This window comes from Bubalus kerabau, chromosome 20 (assembly GCF_029407905.1).
Source record: "Bubalus kerabau isolate K-KA32 ecotype Philippines breed swamp buffalo chromosome 20, PCC_UOA_SB_1v2, whole genome shotgun sequence".
Taxonomy (NCBI): Eukaryota; Metazoa; Chordata; class Mammalia; order Artiodactyla; family Bovidae; genus Bubalus; species Bubalus kerabau.
In genome coordinates, this window is record NC_073643.1 from 40,580,973 (window position 1) to 40,601,259 (window position 20,287).

Below are 20,287 nucleotides of genomic sequence, written 5' to 3' on the forward strand. Positions count from 1 at the left end.
ACCTGATGTGAAGAGCCCACTCATTGGAAAAGACCCTGATGCTGGGAAAGACTGAGGGCAGGAGGAAAAGAGGGTGACAAGATGAGATGGTTGGATGGCATCACCAATGCAATGGACATGAGTTTGAGCAAACCCTGGGAGATAGTGATGGACAGGGAAGCCTCGTGTGCTGCAGTCCATGAGGTCACAAAGAATTAGGCACAACTTAGCAAGTAAAGAACTAAAGAGTCTCTTGATGAAAGTGAAAGAGAAGAGTGAAAAAGTTGGCTTAAAGCTCAACATTCAGAAAACTAAGATCATGGCATCCAGTCTCATCACTTCATGGCAAATAGATGGGGAAATAATGGAAACAGTGAGAGACTTTATTTTGGGGGGGCCCCAAAATCACTGCAGATGGTGACTGAAGCCATGAAATTGAAAGATGCTTGCTCCTTGGAAGAAAAGTTATAACCAACCTGGACAGCATATTAAAAAGCAGAGAGAGACGTTACTTTGCCAACAAAGGTCCATCTAGTCAAGGCTATGGTTTTTCCAGTGATCATGTATGGATGTGAGAGTTGGACTATAAAGAAAGCTGAGCACCGAAGAATTGATGCTTTTGAACTGTGGTGTTGGAGAAGACTCTTGAGAGTCCTGTGGACTGCAAGGAGATCCAACCAGGCCATCCTAAAGGAAATCAGTCCCGAATACTCATTGGAAGGACTGATGCTGAAGCTGGAAACTCCAATACTTTGGCCACCTGATGCAAAGAACTGACTCAACAAAAAGACCCTGATGCTGGGAAAGATTGAAGGTGGGAGGAGAAGGGGACAACAGAGGATGAGATGGTTGGATGGCATCACTGACTCGATGGACATGAGTTTGAGTAGGCTCTGGGAGTTGGTGATGGACAGGGAAGCCTGGCGTGCTGAAGTCCATGGGGTTGCAAGGAGTTGGACACGACTGAGCAACTAAACTGACTGACTGAGCAATTAAGTAGCAACAGCCTTCCTTCAGCTTAAACCTGTGGGAGGGTTGAAATGACCCTAATGCTTTTAACCAGCAGTTTTCTCACTGGTTCAGTCCTTAGCATAGCATCTTTTCTCCTAAGCAACCCAAACTATTACCTGTAACAGAACCAACCAAAACTCTCATAAGTTCCTATAACTTCCTTTTCAGCACATTTCCATATCCAGAAATTGGATTCCTCAAAGATATTTTCCACTAACTTTAGTATACTTTTAGCATTTCTCACTTTAATTCTTCAGGAACTTTTCATTCATACATGATCTCTAGAATACCTCTCTTATTAATCAAAATGATTCCTTTACCAGAGTTGAATCTTCCATTCTCCAAGCATATGTTAAATTGAGCCAAGTTTATTTCAACATACACCAAGCCATACTTGTCTAGTTCTGCCCCTTACCATATTATAATCTTGAACAAATTAATTAACTTCTTGTCTTAATTTACTGACCTATACAATAGAAATAATAATACGTAGATTATGTGGTATTTTTAGAAATAAATGAGAAAATGCTATATATCTGCAATGGGATAAGCATTCAGAGTCACAAAGAGTTGGACAGGACTGAGCGACTTCACTCAAGCATTCAATATTTGTTTTAATACTGTTATGTTTGCGGTTGTTACCATGGTTATATCAGAGTCCTGAGTATTACAGTCAGTTACTTAATCAGCCACCATGTTTTAAATGATGGCTCTATGCGAATTATTGAGCTAGAGTAGACTAGGGAAGATTGGAGAAGGAAATGGCAACCCACTCCAGTGTTCTTGCCTGGAGAATCCCTGGGACGGGGGAGCCTGGTGGGCTGCCGTCTATGGGGTTGCACAGAGTCGAACACGACTGAAGCAACTTAGCAGCAGCAGCAGCAGCAGACTAGGGAAGACTTTTTTTTTAAAAAGACTTGAATTTTGTTAACTGAAAGTTGCAATCTAGAGTCCATACAACAGAAGGACCTGAGATTTTCTGGTCCATTGTTTCCAGTGAGGTGCTCAGTTTCTACCTGCTGTTAAGAGCAAATTCTTTGCAGTTCTTTTCATGTTCACCTTTAATGATGTCTTGTTGGTAGCTTGACATTGACCAGAGTAAAAGTGCTTATACCACAGAAATTAGCAGATTCTACCAACTAAGGCTGCTGCTTCTGCTGCTTCTTCCCTTTCTTCCTCTTCTTCCTCCTCCTCCTTCTTTTTGACAGCCTTTCCTAGTGTATCACTGAGTATTTACCAAATGTAGGGGACAGTCTATATGTTACATGAGAAGGTGTCAGATGTGGCAAAAACTCAGTATTAAATAACACCAGTCAAATTGTGAGAAGATTATTTCTTTTTTAATTGTATTTCCCTCCATACCCTTCTATCAAGGAGAAAGTTTCCTTAGAGTGTTTGCCTCTCATACTTCTCCAAATTTTCAGATCTTCATGCCCAACAAAAAGAGAGAGGGACAGACAGAATGAGCAGCCTCAGACACAGCACCCTTAGCAGGCAACCCTGTCTACCTAGAAAGTAATCACTTCATCATACATATGTTATATTTATTTTTATGCTTACCTTCTCTTCTTGAGAGTGATACTTAGTTTCCATTTATGGCAGTGATACCAGGTTTCTTTTTAGAATTAAGTATTTAAAAAGTGAGCCAATTTAAAGGAGAATATTAGGTAAATAAGTAAATATAGTACATACAGATGGCCCATGGGCAATAGCCCAAATCAGGAAGATGGTACTGATGCTAAAAGTTTGGGAAGTTGTGATACATTCTAGCCACCCCATTTTGCAGTTGTTTACACTGAGACCAGAGAAGGAAAATGACTTGAACAAGGCATTTTGACATAGAACCCAGACCTCCTGTCTTATCAATGTGTGTGTTTTCCCTGATCTTTACCTGAGGTGCGGTGGAGGGGGTGGGGGGAGAGAAAATGCTTCACTCTGTAGCAGACCTAGCCCGGCTATAAGAGACAGCTTATCTCTGGTGGCAGCAGCGTAAGCAGCGTATACCCTTGAGTTCAAGGTGAGCCCAGCTGCAGGGATAGGGGAAGGCCGCAGGGGTGACAAGTGGTGCCCTCATGTAGAAACATTACTATTCAGTACAGGCTACCTCGGCTCAGCACCAGGGCCATGTGGAAGCAAGGACACGAGTAAGACGTGGCTCCTGGCCTCTTCCAGCTTACATTCAGTTGGGCTTCTTGGTGTTGAGAGATGTTTACAAGATAAAACCCGAAAATGCCAGAAATGGGCAAGGGCCCCCTACTTTTTCATTATTGTTGTTTCTTTATTTTCTGGCTGTGCTGGGTCTTCGTTGTGGCAAGCAGTCTCTGCGGTTGCTGTGTGCGAGCTCCCTGCAGTGGGTCGTGTTGTTGCAGAGTGCAGGCACTAGGGCAGGTGGGCTCAGTGGTGGCGGCGCATGGGCTTACTTGTCCTGGGGCGGGTGGAATCTTAGTTCCCCAACCAGGGGTCGAACCTGCATCTCCTGCATTGGAAGGCAGACTCTTCACCCCTGGACCACCAGGGAAGTCCCAATATAACCAAATAAAAATAAGCCTTTATTCCTTCATGGAGAGTTTACAGATTAAAGCTTTCCATTCTGCATTTCCACGTTTCCCCTAAAGTGAGAGGATGTCATGTAAATAGGCACATGGAAGAGCAGCTCAGTAACCTTGAGAGGGTACAGACCCCAGAGTCCAGCGGACCCACATTCACACACCTGCTCCATGATACTGCTGACTTTGGGTCCTTTAGAAAGTCACGAAACCTCTCTGAGCCTCAATTTCCTCATCTCTAAAGGGTAATAACCATCACCCCTCCCAGTGTGAGGGTTAATTACCAATAAATCGCTTAGCCTCGTGCCAGGGAAATAATAAGCTTGTGACCATTGTTGAGTCTCAGCAGCATGAGAAGAAAGAGTGGTTTTGGAGGAGCCCTTGAGCCTTGCATAAATCCTCCCTGGGAAGTAATGGTTGGGATAGAAATGAGGGAGAGTGGAAAGAAAAACAGGTCTCCTTCTATCGGGCATCTGTTCGGAAGCCCCAGGGGGGAAGAGAGATGAGAACATACACTTCCTGGACCCAGTCTCGGAGCACAGTACCCTGAGCAACAGGAGACGCGAACAATTCTCCTCATTAATGAGGCTGCAGCGCCTAATCAGCGCATGGAACAGAATGCTTTTGCTTAATAGAGATCATTTCCCTGCCTCTTGCCCAACTCCCCAGCAGTGCCAGCAGCTCTTTGTTTGATGAAAGGTGGGGACTTAGAGTAGTGTGGTGGGATGGGCTGGAGGAGGTATTATTACCCTCATTACTATGATAATAGTTTAATCACGATCAATATTTATGAACATGCACAGAAGCCGTGCAATCAACCAGCAGCCCTGCAACTTGTGTTCTTGCCTAAGGAGGCTTTCCAGGGAAGCCTGGGCTGTCTCCTACCTTCCCCCAGTCCCTCTGAAGCTCTCCAGTGGTCCTCAGAGGTTATCTCAAAATATCCATGATGGTTCCATCAGTTGTTACATATGAAGTCTTGTTGTGATGATAGGTGAATAGCATCATAATATTACCTCCTGGGACTTCTCAGGTGGCGCTAGTAGTGAAGAACCCACCTGTCAATGCAGGAGACATAATAGACGTGGGTTTGATCCCTGAGTCAAGAAGATCCCTGGAGGAGGGCATGGCAACCCACTCCAGTATTCTTGCCTGGAGAATCCCATGGACAAAAGAGCATGGAGGGATACAGTCTGTAGGGTCTCAAAGAGTCGAACGCAACTGAAGCAACTGAGCACAGACACTCTTTGCTTTTCAAAGTAGATCCATAAGCCATGATCTGGATTTTCTCCTCAAACTTAGGTAAATTGTTTTGTGATCAAAGGTATGGCAGGGTAGGGGGCAGCATAATGCAGTAATGAATCCTTTGAAGTCAGATCCATTTTTGTTCAAATCCTAGGTTTGCCTTATGTTAGCTGTGTTCCCTGGGGAAAGCAGTTTAACCTCTCTGAGTGATAGTTCCTTCACTTGTAAAATGAGAAGAACAAAATGGCAAACCACTCCAGAATCCTTGCCTGGAAAATCCCATAGACCAAGGAGCCTAGTGGGCTGCAGTCCATGGGGTCGCAGAGAGTCTGGCACAACTGAGCTACTAACACTTTCCCTTTCACTTTATATCAAGTGTTCTTTCTGTGTTGTCTGTGAAAAGACAATTGCTTTCCCAAAATTCATAGAGCCAGTCATTGAAAAAACAATAGTGAGAGACTGAATTTAGAATCCAATACTCTCTTTCTCTTATCTGAAAAAAAAAAAAGTGTTTAGGTTCCACTTATAGGCAATTTAGAGAAATTTTATTTGAAAACATTTTGATGCTTGACTCTTGTCTTTCAAATGTGAATCACATTTTGAAAGCCAGTGATTATGTTGCTGAGCAGCAGCCTTCTGATGACCTACCCATAAACAATTTTTGACGTCACAGTTCCCACATCTGGTAAAAACAGCACTTCTAAAATCCTGCCCTCCTAAAAAGGAAAGTGGAGGAAGATGGCTTCACACCGAATGTGCATCTGTGCGGCATGAACACAGTGCTGACACGGGCACAGCACTTCCCAGTTGGCCAGAAACAACCTTGATCTTCAGCGAGCATTGAAAACACTCCAGCCCCTCTGGTGGCAGAGCTCTGGGAATCCGTCATGCTGTCTGCAGTTCCAGATGCACCTCAGGGCTGCGTTTTCCTCCAGTGCTCACAAAGTGTTGGAAGGGGCGTTCACTGTAATTGTCACTTGGCCCCAAGCAGGAGCCACCGAGGTTTGCTCAACTGCTCACCCGCACACACAGTCCCAGTACATCCACCCACTGGCACATTCTGTCTCCCCCAAGCCGTCAGTCCCTCGGTTGGCACTTACAATTCATTCCTCTTCCCAAGATGCACTTAGAGCATCCAGATTATGTATTGAGGGGGGTTTTTGCTAGGTTTTGCTGCTCAGAAACATGATTTCAGTCAAGCAAAAACCTTGAAGAAGTTACCCTGGAGAAGATACAGTCTTCCTGCAAATACTAGAATGCTGAAAATTCTATCGCTGGTTTTGTTCTTTTTGCAATAATTTCTTATGAGAGAAATATACATACATATTTGAAATGTGAAATAGTACAGAAACAGTAATAATTTTTTAAAAGCAACAGTTCTCAGTCCCATCTCTTTCCACTCTCAATCCCTTATTCCACAAGGGACCCTTTTAAACAAGTTGGCTTTTCTCTTCCTAGCTCTAAGTGCTGTTCTTAAATTGCTCTTTCTGGTTTATCGATCATAGAGATGATTTTTTTCCCCTGCTATACTTGGTAGAGCGTTACTCACTGTACTCTCTCTGTTTCTCCTCCCAGCTCCCTTCTATTGGGTGCATCTATATTACCAGCACTCTCTTGGAGTCTTTATCACTTTACATAATTCCCATCCACCTTAAGTTGTTGTGTGATCCACAGGATGAGGCTCTTGACACCCATGGCTTCTTCCTTCCCCTTGCTTCTTCTTCCAACTGATCTCATGTTCTGATATGAGAATTGAATGACACACCTCTTCATTCTTATCACTAAAAAATTTAATAACCTAAATGTATGAATGTCTCTTGAATCTAGACCAGAAATGTCCAATAGAACTTTATTCAATGACAGAACTATTCTGTATCTCAACTGTCTGATACGATAGCCACCTGTACTTGAAATGTGGCTACTTCAACTAAAAAGTTGGATTTTTAGTTGCATTTCTTTTTCAGTTATCTAAATTTAAATAGCCACTTGTACCTGTCTGATAGTGCAGGGCCAGACCAAGCTCAATATACAGGTTTGACAACCTAGAACAACCTGATTTTCCAACAGAAATGATATGAAGAGCTGACACACAGTTCTTACTGTGAACCAGGAGCTATTCTGAAAACTCACTTAATAACCCATCTACTCCATGAAAAGTTCTGTTATCCCCATTGTATAGATGAGGAAAGTGAGGCATAGAAAAGTGAAGTAAATTGTCTAATAAGTGGTAGATCTAGAATTTGGCCCCACGTCATCTAACCCCAGAGTCTGTGCTCTCTGCTGCTTCTCCACACTGCCTCTAAGCCCTGTTAGAAATGCCCATGTCCTTTTTCACATAGTTCCAATCTGCTGATTAATGATGGACCACGCTTCTCCCATGTTATTGGCCTAAGCGATGCTTATCATAGGGGCTTATGTGCACGTATAGCCCATTCCATTTCTGCCACACAACAAAAGAGAGCATGAGAACTCGAGACTGAGGAAACAGAAGGGCACATGTAGGGATGCAAGGCAAATTAGCTGATTTTACTAATGGAATAGAAAGGCTGTTCGTTTGGCCTGCAGTTCTAACAGTAGTAACAGTAGCAAGTACTGAGCACTTGCTGTGTCCTTTATTATGCCCTGTGTGTGTATCATCTTAGTTAAACCTCATGACAGCCCAGAGAGGTACAGATGACGTATCTCAAAGGTACGGAGAATATTAATGAGGTGGTTCATAAAAAACACTGAAAACAGCGCCTGGCGCAGAGTGACTAGGCAGCACACACTACCTGTTGTAATCTTGCTGCCTCCCTGCCTGTCCTGCCCGCTGGGCCCTGCTGCATTATCTGGTACCTGTACAAAGGGTCTTTATTTATCTCTGTTGTTTTTTCCCTTTCCCTGTTACTGTAGTTTTTCCTGGAGCCTCATTTCCAGAGCTCTTGTTAATATGAAAATATTATTAACCTTTTGTTTTTCTGCTAGAGTATTTATGAACTTTCCAAGGTGTGGGAAGTGTTCCCTGCTTCACATCCTTCCTAGCAGCTGCCTCATACACCATCTAAGAGTTGCATTTCTGTAAGAAATCCAGAGAAGACCCTGAGCTCTGTTCCCTATTATCATAGATAAGGACAGGAGGCCAACAGGCTGGACAGGTAGACAGTTAACTAGTTAATGGTCATACTGAGATGAGAAATGTGCATTTCATGATTTTTCCCCACCCTCATCCCAATGGCTTCCACTTAAGCAATTTCTAGTCCAGAGGTCAGAAAATTTCTTCTGGAAAGAGCCAGATAGTAAATATTTTTTACTTTATAAGTTGCATAGTTTCTGTCCCAGCAACGCATGCTCTGCCTTGTAGCATGAAAGCAGCTATCAGCAAGATATAAATGAATGGGTATGGCTGTGTTCCAGTAAAACTTTATCAATGAACACTGAAATGTCAGTTTCTTGTCATTGTATCATGTCAGGAAATATGATTCTTCTTTTGATTTTCTTTCACTTAAAAATGTGAAAACCGTTCTTAGCTCATGAACTACACAAAAACAGGCAGCAGACTAGATTTGACCCACAGGCAAGAGTTTGCCAACCGTTTTGCTAGTCTGTAAACTACAACTAAGAACTCACTTGGTACAGTCGCTCCCAGCTAACTACATGTGAGTTAGACACTAGTAACAATATTAGCTAATATTTCTTAAGCTCTTACTGTGTACCAGTTATTGTGTTATTCCAGAGAGCACTGGAAGCTTCTATCCTGGGTACAGAATAAAGAGTACCATGCTCAGCAAGTCATTCTTTCAACACTTTTTAAATTTTTTATTTTGTATTGGAATATAGTTGATTGAAAATTTTGTGTTCATTTCAGGTATACAACAAAGTGATTTAGTTATACATACACACATATCTACTCTTTTTCAGGTTCTTTTCCATATAGGTGATTACAGAGTGTTGAGTAGAGTCCCCTGTCTTTGTTGATTATTTTTTATTTAGCCTCTACTGTATACCAGGCAGTGTAGATAGTGAGGAGAAAAAAAAGAAATTCTTATTCCTCATGGAGCCTACAATCTAGACATGAAGATAGTGATAAATGATAAAATTCAACTAATAAAGATAAAATCATTTTATAGATGGTAGTGGCACGAACTATGATACTGAGATACTGAACTGCCTCAACTCTTAAAAAATAAAAAATGAAAAGCCGATTTCTAAGATTTTCTTGGTTAGGGAAATCGGAAAAAAGGCAAAATAGCATCATGATCTTTGTAGCAGATACTTCACAAGCCAAGCGTTGAAGTAGATATTGCTGGGCCCTTGGAAGAGCAGTGTGGTCAGCATTTTTTAGGCAAAGGCAGAGAAATCAGCTCAGAGCTCTTGTGAAGTCAAACAGGAACGGGTGGAGTCAGCTCGTGCAGAGAATAAATCGTTGGCTTGGTTGGTTTTTGTCTTTTTTTTTTTTTTTTTAAGGGACCACAGGGAGAAAGAGAGCTCAGGCAGTCGCTAATGCAGTGGTATCTGTTCTGACTTCTTTTTTCTTCCATCTTTGCGTCCTACCCACCAGATTTCTGTTTGCAAAAAGGGCCTAATCCACTTTTTTTTCTTGTCTGTGCATTGATTTAATAGTATCAAACCCTGAGGTCCTCGTGGTCTGCACCTGGGTTGCTTTTTCCCCTAATGAAGCAAGAGAAGTGGTTTAAGCCCCCGCCGTGCTCCCTGTCAGAGCCACACAATGATTAACTCAGGTCCCCTTATTAGGACCAGGCAGAAGAAAATCCCTTAGTCATCAGCATTGTGAAAATCCCAGAATGGTGAGTGTTCAATGAAAAGATTACCTTTGGGCACCTGAAAAATAATGGGGGAGCTCAATAGAGTAACCATTAAGCCTGTCTACACACGCTAAGTCAGGTGGAGGGTCTAGGTAATTAGCTGGGACATTCAAAGCCAGAGAAACCGTTTTGGACCTTCTGCCCTGAGTCGGCACAGATTATTATTCAAATCCCTCAAATATTTTTCGAGGAAAAGCCATTTTAGGTTGTGTCTACATACAATGAGAAACAAGACTTAAATATGACTGGTTAATAAAAGTGGTTTGATAGATTTTTTTTCTAAACTGGATTATAGACAGCTTGGGGGATGTGAGGTTCAAAGCTGTAACTTACTGCCTGTGTGACTTTAAGCCAAATTGCTTCCTTTCTCTCAGCCTCAGTTTTGTCAGCTGTAAAATGGGATTGTTAATAGGACTCTTTTTCAAAGATTGTTGTGAAGATTAAATATAACAAGTGCAGTCTTCCTAACTCAGCACCTGGCAAGTAGGAAGCACTCAAGAAATGTTAGTTATAATTATGAGTCGTGGCGGGGGACATGACTCATTCTGGGTGTTTGGAGAGATTGTGCATTTAGACACCATCCAAGGAAGGGACCGTGAGTCAAGCATCAGTGGCTTCCATCCCTGTCCCCTAATGCAGTGCCCAGGACCTGAGAATTGTTCTTTCCTGAAGACCTGTGAAAATATGACCTTTACCCTTGGTCTCCATCAACTTCTCCTAATTTGTGTGTCTCTTCTGAACCCAGAATTGGCTCTGTCTGGTCAAGGGGTGAGGGTGGGGTGTTTATGGATACTGCTAGAGAGGAGGCAGGCATTCTTTGTCCCACCAAAGGGGATGGTGGGAAAGTAGGGAGTCTCAGGAAATGAAGTCTGGCTGAAGTCACAGTTCTTGCCTCTCCCTTGGAGGGCAGTTGGGTCCCTATAGAGAAAGGATGGTATCTGGGCAAACCCCTCTCCCTCAGCCTTTTCTCCTGTGCCACAGGGCACTTAGCTTTGTACCAGAGAGTGCTAGGGATATGTGATTGGATGTACAGAGCGCCCTGACTTGGGGAATTGCCCTCTCACTCGTGCCCTGGCTCGGGCAGCCTGAGGAAGGGAGTAGAAGGGAACACTGCCTCGGTGTTCTAGAGAGGAGTCCACTGCATGTGGTGTTCACGGAATTGACAGGACGTTTGCCAGACTGAGAACCAGCTAAGATACCTGCTGGAAACCTGGGGAGATTCCAGCATCCTTTTTATGGTGAGAAATTGCTCATGGGCTAGACATGAGCAGTGAAACTGTCACCATGGCCACTGGGATGTGGAGCTGGTACTTGATCTACACCAGGAATCCAACATTGGAGTAAGAAGAGGTACAGGTAGTAGCTTTTACCACATCTGCAGCACTGTTCTTCACCCTTAGCTGGATTACCTCGTCCCATCCCCTCCGTATTCCTTTGAGGAACATTATAATTGTCCCATTTGCAGAGTAGGCTCAGAAGTTAATTAACTTGGTCAGAGTCACCTGGTGTGCGCTCAGATTTTCTGACCCTTGACAATGATTCAAAAATCCCTATTGAGTTGGGAGGATCTGGTGCTTCCTCTCTGCTTAGCATATAGCTGGCCAAAGACAGAGTCCTGTGGATACTAAAAAAACAAAGCACCTAAAGGTAGCTCATAAAGGTTACATTAAGCAGGGAAGGGCTCTCTAGGGGCCACAGTTGGATCCTGGTTCTGTCAGCTTACTCACTCTGCAACATCTTGACGTGTACTGAAAAACAGACAAATGAAAAAACAGAACTAATAATAGCTTTCTATCTTTTTAAAAATTTTACTTATTTATTTAGTTTCGGCCGTGCTGGGTCTTCTTTGCTGCACACGAGCTTCCTCTAGTTGTAGCAAGCAGGGGCTACTCTCCAGTTGCGTTGCACAGGCTTCTCCTTGCGGTGGCCTCCCTTGTTGCAGAGCATGGGCTCTGGGGCACCCAGGCTTCAGTAGTTGCAGCACACGGGCTCAGCAGTTGTGCCTCTGGGTCTCTAGAGCACAGGCTTAGTAGTTGTGCATGGGCTCAGTTGCCCCATGACATGTGAGATCCTCCTGGACCAGGGATCGAACCCATGTCCCTGCATTGCAGTGTGGATTCCTAACCACTAGACCACCAGGGAAGTCCCAGCATTCACTCTCTTAAGAAGATGAGCAACAGACAACGGGAAGCAGTCTTAAGAGGTAATCTCTCATGTGAGGAAAGGCTCACGTCGGAGCATCTTGCATACCTCGTGCTTGAGCTCCTCCAGCAAGGTGTCCTTGGTCACAGAGACAGCCAGCGCCTGGCTCGACCAAGATAGCTATTTTCACCTTCCTTTAGAGTCCCATTGTGTTCCTCATCCTTCCTGATTGTATGCTCGAGAATTACCATGACCTAGTTCAACCGTTCTACATTGAAGGTCCTTGCTGAACTACATGAAGGTTTTCATTTCCTTTGCCATTAGCCCTTCCTTTTCCAGACACTTCTCCTTCACTTTTCTTGTAGAAGACACTTCCAGACTGCCCTGGGTCCTCAACATCTTCCTTCAAGTTCAGTGGCCAGAACCAAAAATGATACAGCACATCTTTCTAAATAATAATAGGACCACGATTTATTCTGAGCTGGTTTTTATTATGGGATGGGAGAAAGGTTAATAAGGTTAAGTGCAAGTCAGCAGTTATCAAGTTTTTAAAAAAGACCCCTGAACTAAGTGCTGGTGCATGCAGCAGAGGGGATGATTTTCATCCTGATACAGAGTTTACCTTATATTCCCAATCTGATTTGAAAGGAATAGGCTCTGACTGGTGTCCTTTTCTGGGTTAAAACTGCATGTTGGTGGGAAGAGTGGGCGTGTTGAAAGGTTGATCATTTCAGCTGTAGCAAAACTCTTACCAACTGCCAAGCACTCACTCAACAGAGCAAAGGAGGCAATTTGTAGCTGAGAAGAATTATTTTGTCAGTAACTGCCTGCCTGACCACTGAAGCTTACCTTCCTCACACTTTTTACCAGTGGTGAGAAGATCGGGAGTTCCAAAGGAAAAGTTAGGGCTCAGGAGCCCTGCATGTTAGTTGGGCTTCTCTGCCTTCTGGCCCAGGTCACGATCAAATAAATTTTTAAATTCAGTGGGTTTTAATGTTCTCAATAGTCAATAGATAGGATTAATAGCCCTCACCCCTTTTGCAGGTTGGCTTAAAAAAGAAACAATACATGAAAATGTTTTGCAAAGTGAAAAATATCATAGAAATGTTAAATGTTAATGTACATAGAGGAGACGTGAAAGGAGAGTCACCCTCTTGCTCAAACTAAATTCTAGAACAGGAATAAAGAGGAAATAGTTCAGGTTGAGAATCATTTAGCAAAATGTTAATTATGCAAAACCTAGAAAGCTTTCCTCATACTCCCCTTAACAGCCCAGAGTGGGTTCACTCCTTCACCCACCATGCTTTGCAAGTACCCAGCTTTATATGCAACCCTTTGGGCTTTCAGACTGACTCCTGCAGTGACTTCTCGATCTTGTCTGCTTATCCCTTAAGCGTCCTGAAGCCAGCACTGGTCACTAGCTGCTGCTTCCTTCTACAGATTTTCCCTGAGTGCCCTTTCTAAGCCAGGTACCAAATGAGTCACAGGAGACAGCCATGGGCAAGACATGACATTGTTTGGGAGACAGACATGGCAGAGAAATGACTGAATTGCAGTTGTGATCAGAGCTACAAAGAAAAAAAAAATGCAGGGTTCTCAGAGAATCTGTAACAGGATACTCTGGGAATCATCTAGGGTGTTGGTGATTTCAGGAGATAGGACGCATTGTCCTCTCAATAATTGACTAATCAGTGTGTATTCCACCCTTTAAAGGTTACGAAACACTTTCTCATACATTTTGTCACTTGATCAGGTGGGTTATCAACCCTACAAAGTACACAGTGCTGTCACCCTATTCTAGAAATTGAGTAACCTAGGAGAAGGGACTCCAAAGTGATGATCTGAGGGTCAACTATTAACAGTTCCATCACTTACAGAACTTTTGACTCCAAATCCTGAACTCTTTGCACTCTGCCCATTGGCTCACTGATTTCTCCTTTTTTTGTTGTTGTTTAAGTTTTTAATTGTGGTAAAAGTCACATAATATAAAACCTACTATTTTAACCATATTTAATGGCACATTTGAGTGACACTAAGTACATTCACATTGTTGTACAACTCTCACCATTATCCATCTCCTAAAATTGTCACCTTCCTAAATTGAAACTCTCTCCTCATTAAACACCAAGTCCTCAGTCTCCCACCCCCCACCCCACCCCCAGCCCTTGGCATCTATGAGTGTACTTTCTGACTCTATGAATTTGACTATTCTAGGTATCTCGTGCAAGTGGAATCAGACAATATTTGTCTGCACCTAATGTAGATTGGAATGCATTTTTAAGATTAACTTTATATATACCCTAAGAGTTGACATTTTAAGAAGTGACTTTGAGAAAAGAGCAACAGGGACAAATACTCCCTTGGATGTTTTCCTGGGAGACGTGTGGGTAAATGTGGTGATTCCAGTACTGGGGTGCAGCAGGAGGGGACGGTGCTAAAATCCTGCTTGGCTTGCAGCCAAAAAATCCAAACACAAAACAAAAGCAATATTGTAAAAAATGTGATGAGGGCTTTAAAAATGGTCTGCATCAAAATAATAATAATTTTTTTTTTAAGGGGAGGGAGGAAAATGCAGAACTCCCACACTAGGTCCAGTGTGTCAGTAAAACTTTGCTGTCTTTCTCTTTCTCTCTCCCTCCCTCTCTCTTGCTCTTTTTCTCTCCAAAACAGTGGGTCTCGCTTGGAGAAAAAAATAACAAACAGATTTTATTGTTTTAGTACCTTTCTTGTGTTTCCTGGTCAGCTCTGTCTGCCAGCAGATTGTTTTAACTCTGATGGTGATACAGCAACGAGCTGTGAACAACTAAACATAAACACCAGCCTCACTTCCATCCTCTCCTTTCCTCCTTAGGTGAAGGCAGCTTCCAAATACGTGGATGTGCCTGTGAGTATTTGAAAACTGTTTTTCTTGGGGGGAGGGGTTGGCTTTCATGAGAATTTTGATGGTGCCTTTTCATTAGTTGCCACTAGATTGTATAGTCCTGACTTGAATCACCAGAAGAAAGGAAGGCAAGAATATTTCCTGGTAAAATTGTTTTGAGATGAGAAGAGGGTATGGTTTCTTTCAGCAGGAAAAAGAGATTGTATTTGAGGGTGACCCCAGTTCACTTTCGTTTCCATCTCCATTAGTTTCTCTGGCATATTTCATTCTGTTATCATCCGGCTCCCCTCCCCTCCTATGTGCACACCTTGGGAGTAGGGCGTTGAGCTAGAAATTTGCACAAGCATGCCAGCATTTTTTAAAAACAAATTCAGAATTTGTTCATTTTGGGGTCAATTCTGCAATTGTTTTAAAGAAACCTTACAAAACTGCTTATAATTAGTCCAGACCTCATTAATGAAGAGAGCTCTCCAAGTTCACAGATAAAGCACTCAAAGTTGCCCAAAATTTACATTTAAATTGAGGTTAAGTACTACACATGAATGCTAGAGTGTGGGATTACCTGTGATAAATCAGGATACATTTATAGACCGACTTGGGCCTGCCTATTAGCAAAATAAAATTGGAGAGATTTAAATATATTCCAATAAAGGGGAAAAGAAAATGATTCTGTTTCTCCATTTCTAACAAAAGAGGTGTGAGTCTATTATAAAATATTAAATTTAAAGAGCTTATCTCAACAGCCACCAAGGGCCTTGTACTGAGCGTTTCTCATTCTGAACGTGGTTAAGTACCCTCCTTGTTCAAATACTTATTTGTTAAAATTTGTTTTTTTCTAAAAGGATTTATATTAACATTTAAATTCATTTCCCCAGGAAGCTCAGTGTGTAATGGTTTATTGGCTTATTTCTCAAAGGATGGCAAAATGGAAAATTGGAGGGAGTTTAACATTAGCATATATTTTGTTTGTTTAATGAAAGAATGTACAATCAATAATTATGCTTTGAATTTATATAATACTTCTCATCGGGGGACCCCCGACTCCTTCACGTAGATAGTCCTTATAATGGAGAAGAGAAAAAGCTCACATACCTGGAGCTAGGAGAGAAGTAATTTATTTTTGCAAAAGCCCCAGAGTAGAAACTTCCAGCCCACGGGGAGCAGACTACTCAAGTTTTCTGAGCCTGGTTCTCCATCCTTAAGATAGGGATAAAAACGCACATCACAGATTCACTGTGCAGATTACATGGCACATACATGGGACACTCCCTAGCTATTTCTGCAGCAGGAGCAGGGTGGGGTGGGGGGAGATATTCTGCTCTGTTGCACAAGGGAGGAGGTGGGATGAATTGTTGACATCCACCCTGGCCTAGCCTGGGCTTCAGCAGTCATAGAAAGGGAGTTTATAGTCCGCAACCCAAAGATCTGGTAACTGAAGTCTGTTTTCTGTTTCACCTCGAAGCAAAGGGGAGAGCTCACCAATGAGATTTAAACAGGTGACCAGTGGGCAGGACCTAAATGTTTGGGGAAAAAAATTGATCTGGCAGTTGGTTCTATCAACTGAAATTATTGGGCAGTTAAAATTATTGGGGGCAGAGGTCAAAAAAAGTCAAGTATTGGTAATGTCACTTGGCTCAACGTACTTCCTGTGAGCCAGGCTCAGATTTATTGTCAAGATTAGGACAAAATGGATTCTACATCGACACGAAAAGGAACAAAAATCAATTAGCCAAGTTTCCTCCCCCTAAGGAGAAAGAGAAAGTGATGCAGTATGTCCCCAAATGTGGTACACTTCCCATCCACAATATACAATCTCATAGGGACAAAAACTGCAACCAAGCCTTATAAATAACCTCCGTGTGTGAGGCATTGTTTGAAGCACTTTACTTTCAACCTTCACAACAGTCCCCTGTCAAAATGAGGAAACGGTGGCCCTACGAGGTTGGCTTGCTGAGGATCCCACGGTTCATAAGAGGCACAGCTGAGCCTTCAAGTTCTTAAACACTACATCATCTGCCGGCTATGATTTCCTTTAGTGCATAGACAAACATCTTTTTTTGGAAAACTGAGAAATTATTTTAATGAATATCAGAAAAAATACGATTGGCATGTCAAATGTGCTCTTTCACCATGATTTCACCCATTAGTACCCCTTGGGGACAAAGCTCAACTTTAAAATTAAGTTCCTTAGAGTATTTTGCAGCAAATCCCTGGTGGCTCAGACAATAATATTATAGCAAATGTTTTAATAAATAATTTTCCAGAAAACATTAGTACAGGATACACATGTACTGTATATACACTGTTCACCCAGAGTAAATAATAGTTTACTTCTCAATAATTATTTACTTCTCAAAACAGCCCTGGGAGGGGAGTAATAGGACCATCGTGTTTCACAGTGAGGAAGCTGAGGCGCAGGGAGGTTCAGTGGCTGCCGTGGTCACCTGGCGAGTTGACGGGCGCGTGAACATTCAAGTGCTCGCGGTTTGATACGCAGAGCCACTGGCGCTGGCTCCCAAGAGTCAATGGTGTGTGTTTGCTTCCAACTCTGCCTTCAGTTGAGGGCACATTGGCAGCTCAAACTCAGCCTTGGAGGGAGTATTTACACCACGAAACTGTCAAGCGCTACACTTCAAGCTTGGTTGTTTTGTTTGATTGTTTTTGTCTTGAAGAGTGAGTCTACCAGCTCACCAGCAAATATCACCTATTAAATCAGTAGTCCCCAAACCAGAATGTGCAGAGGTGATAGTTGGCAAGGTTTTTTTGGTTGGTTTTGGTTGTTTTTGCTGTAGAGATTCCCAGCCCCTTGCCTCTGGAGATTCTGACTCAGCCATTCTGGGGTGAAGCCTGGAGATCTCTAAGAAGCTGTCCACTAGATTCTGGTATTCTGCACAACTCTGGGATCCAGTGGCTAAATCAGCGATTCTTGACCTTTGTTCTATACTGGAAACATAGGGAGTTTTTTTTTAGAAGTATCACTATGAGGTTGCCTGGCAGCTTAAAGCAGAATCTCTGGGTGTGGGGTCTAGGCATTAGTATCTTTCAAGCTTCCCATATCCTTCTCATTTGCAGCCAGGTTTAAGTACTCTGGGATAAAATCATCTTTTAAGTTGTTTCTAGTTCTGGTGAGCTGACCTCGGTTGCCCTGCGAGGTTTTTGGCACACGGTTTGTTGGTTTAGTTTCTTGTGGGGACTAGTATTTAGTTACCGTAGACGTTTGTCCCTTAATTATCTATACTAACAGAGAGAAGCGCTGTTACCATTCAGAACATTGCACGATCCCCAAAGCACATCTCTTTGTCTTAGGTGGAGTATTCGACCCTTCAGTACGGAGCAGATTTGCATTCCTAATTAGGGCTGGCTTTAGGATGCTGGAAATTTGAATTCATTTCCCTCAAGCTCAGAAATATCCTGGGAGGAACACGCCATGATTAAAATGTCCTATTTCTTCCAGCCACCAAGTGGCTTCTTCAAATTATGTCTTCTACACATGGATTACAGTTAACTATATGGGGATTTATATAGCCATTATTTGTTTAATTATTTTTTAAAATCTTCATCTCATGCTGTCAGTCTGTCCAAGGCACATTTAAAATAAACAACGCAATTGTGAAATATTAAAAACCATCCTGTAAGTTTTTCCCATGTTACTAGATAGCCATGTGGTTTAAAGTGAAATTAAAGTCGCTCAGTTGTGTCTGGCTCTTTGCGACACCATGGACTGTAGTCCATGGAATTCTCCAGGCCAGAACACTGGAGTGGGTGGCCTTTCCCTTCTCCAGGGCATCTTCCCAACCCAGGGATCAAACCCAGGTCTCCCGCATCACAGGCTGATTCTTTACCAGCTGAGCCACAAGGGAAGCTTCATTTATCTAATAACATCAGTTGTTCAACCAAGAATATATTTCATCTATAACTACAAGTTAGCTTGTTGGTCACTGAACAGTTACAAGTGTAACCATTTTGGTTGAAAACCTGCTTAGAATGCGTTGCACAACCTTCTCTACCTTTTTAAATGGGAACTGACAGTACTTGCCCCTTTTCCCTGTGACCAGGGATCCCCAGTGGCCATTTAGTGACCTGCTCCCCCAACGACTTCCCAAGACGTAGCCCTTCACAGCCCCAAACCTCAGTGTATGCTGAGTCTACATGTCTGATGCTCCAGTTTGGCAACCTTCTCCCACAAGCTAAGGGTATCAGGAAAGGTAATAACGTCTGTCAGCACCTCTGTTTCAAATAAGTCCCCTCATCATCCTTCCTGGTCCACCAAAGGATGGAAAACAGGCTTGTCAGAATTGGACAAAAAGCTGGTCAAAAACGTGGGGACCAGAGGACTTTGAGAAAACACATTTTCATGCAGACTTGGTCTTTTTTTTGACATTGGTTTCTCTGAAGCAACTTTTTTCTTCTTGGTTCCAAAGTAGATTCCAAAGGTAGGTAAGGTCATGAAGTGATATAATCTTGTGAGGGATGTGGGGGCGAGAATCATAAAGGCTCATGTTTAAATAGCAATTTATGGCCTTTGAGGCAGTTTAACTTCCATTATTTTAGCTGATGATAGTAACAATCCTTGAAGGTAAGTAGGGGAGCTATTATTAATCCCATTTTACAGATGGTTATAACCAAAGCCCAGAGAAGTTGAAATGACTTTCAAAAGCTCCATTGTGTGGGGGATCAAATAAAAATGCATGTAGTGTGACTGAGTCGTTTAAATAAGGAGGTGGGACAGAGACTTCTTCATTCATGGTTTTGTTCATTTGGGAAATATTTAGTGAGCACATATACCATGTGCCATCATTTCTGTGCTGAGGATACAATTTAAAAAAAAATAGATCAGATAAGGTCCCTGTATTCATGGACCTTATGTGCTAAATAGGAGAAAACAAAAAGTAATTAAATAGATTATACAGTGTCAGATATTGGTGAGTGCTATGAAGAAAAATAAAAGCTCAGTCAAAAACTCAGTTTTTTTTTTAACTACCTGGGTGAGCTGAACTGCACTAATATTTATTTTCAAAGTTTTTATATGCATTTTCAAAGCATAAATGAAAAGCCCCTTTGAGGACAGCAATTTAGTGAAAAGAGAAGGAGGGGTGAAAATAACCGTTATTGTAGATCTCTGTTGTGGTTACAAATAGGTCTGCTGAATTTGGCTTTGAATCTTAGCTCTAAGATGGCTGCCTGCATCCAGGAAAAGTCAATGTCTGCCACAAGTATCACCAGGGAAGGAATGGAAACAGTCATAAGTTTCTCAAGTGCCCCAGGTAGGGGTCCCCATCCCCACTGAGGACGCCCTGTGATGTGTGGCTGCCAAAGGGAGTGGAGGAGAGACTTGCCAGCTTAGAACTGATAGCTATCACTTCCATCTCATTGGAGAATCTCTATGGTTTCATATCATAAAACTGCAACAATTATAGGACCATCACACAACCTGCTCAATCCATTCGCTGAAAACTGCTTGAAAGTGTAGCAGTTGACTACTGCGGCTTTGAGTTGTCCTCACTGTTTTTCAAATTAATACCTTGTCATTGTTTCAGCAGGTGTTAAGAAATGTTACTAGCATCCCAGGGGCCAGGCATTGGCCCTTTGCTTGATAATTGTTTGCTTTGTATCAGGAAAAAAAAAAAAAAAATACAGTCCTACTGTTTCCAAACCTTCCTCATTTTCACCCTGGAAATTACACA

At 42.5% G+C, this 20,287-nt stretch overlaps 1 protein-coding gene across 7 annotated transcripts in view; it reads left to right on the top strand.

Moving 5' to 3' along the window:
• Positions 1 to 20,287, top strand: part of CADPS (calcium dependent secretion activator) — a 474,061-nt gene that overhangs the window by 414,161 nt on the left and 39,613 nt on the right. For all 7 annotated transcript variants that reach the window (XM_055558508.1, XM_055558510.1, XM_055558511.1 and 4 more), the window contains one exon: positions 14,574 to 14,606. In XM_055558508.1, the coding sequence (XP_055414483.1) occupies positions 14,574 to 14,606 (33 nt within the window). The remainder of the gene's footprint in view (positions 1 to 14,573; positions 14,607 to 20,287) is intronic.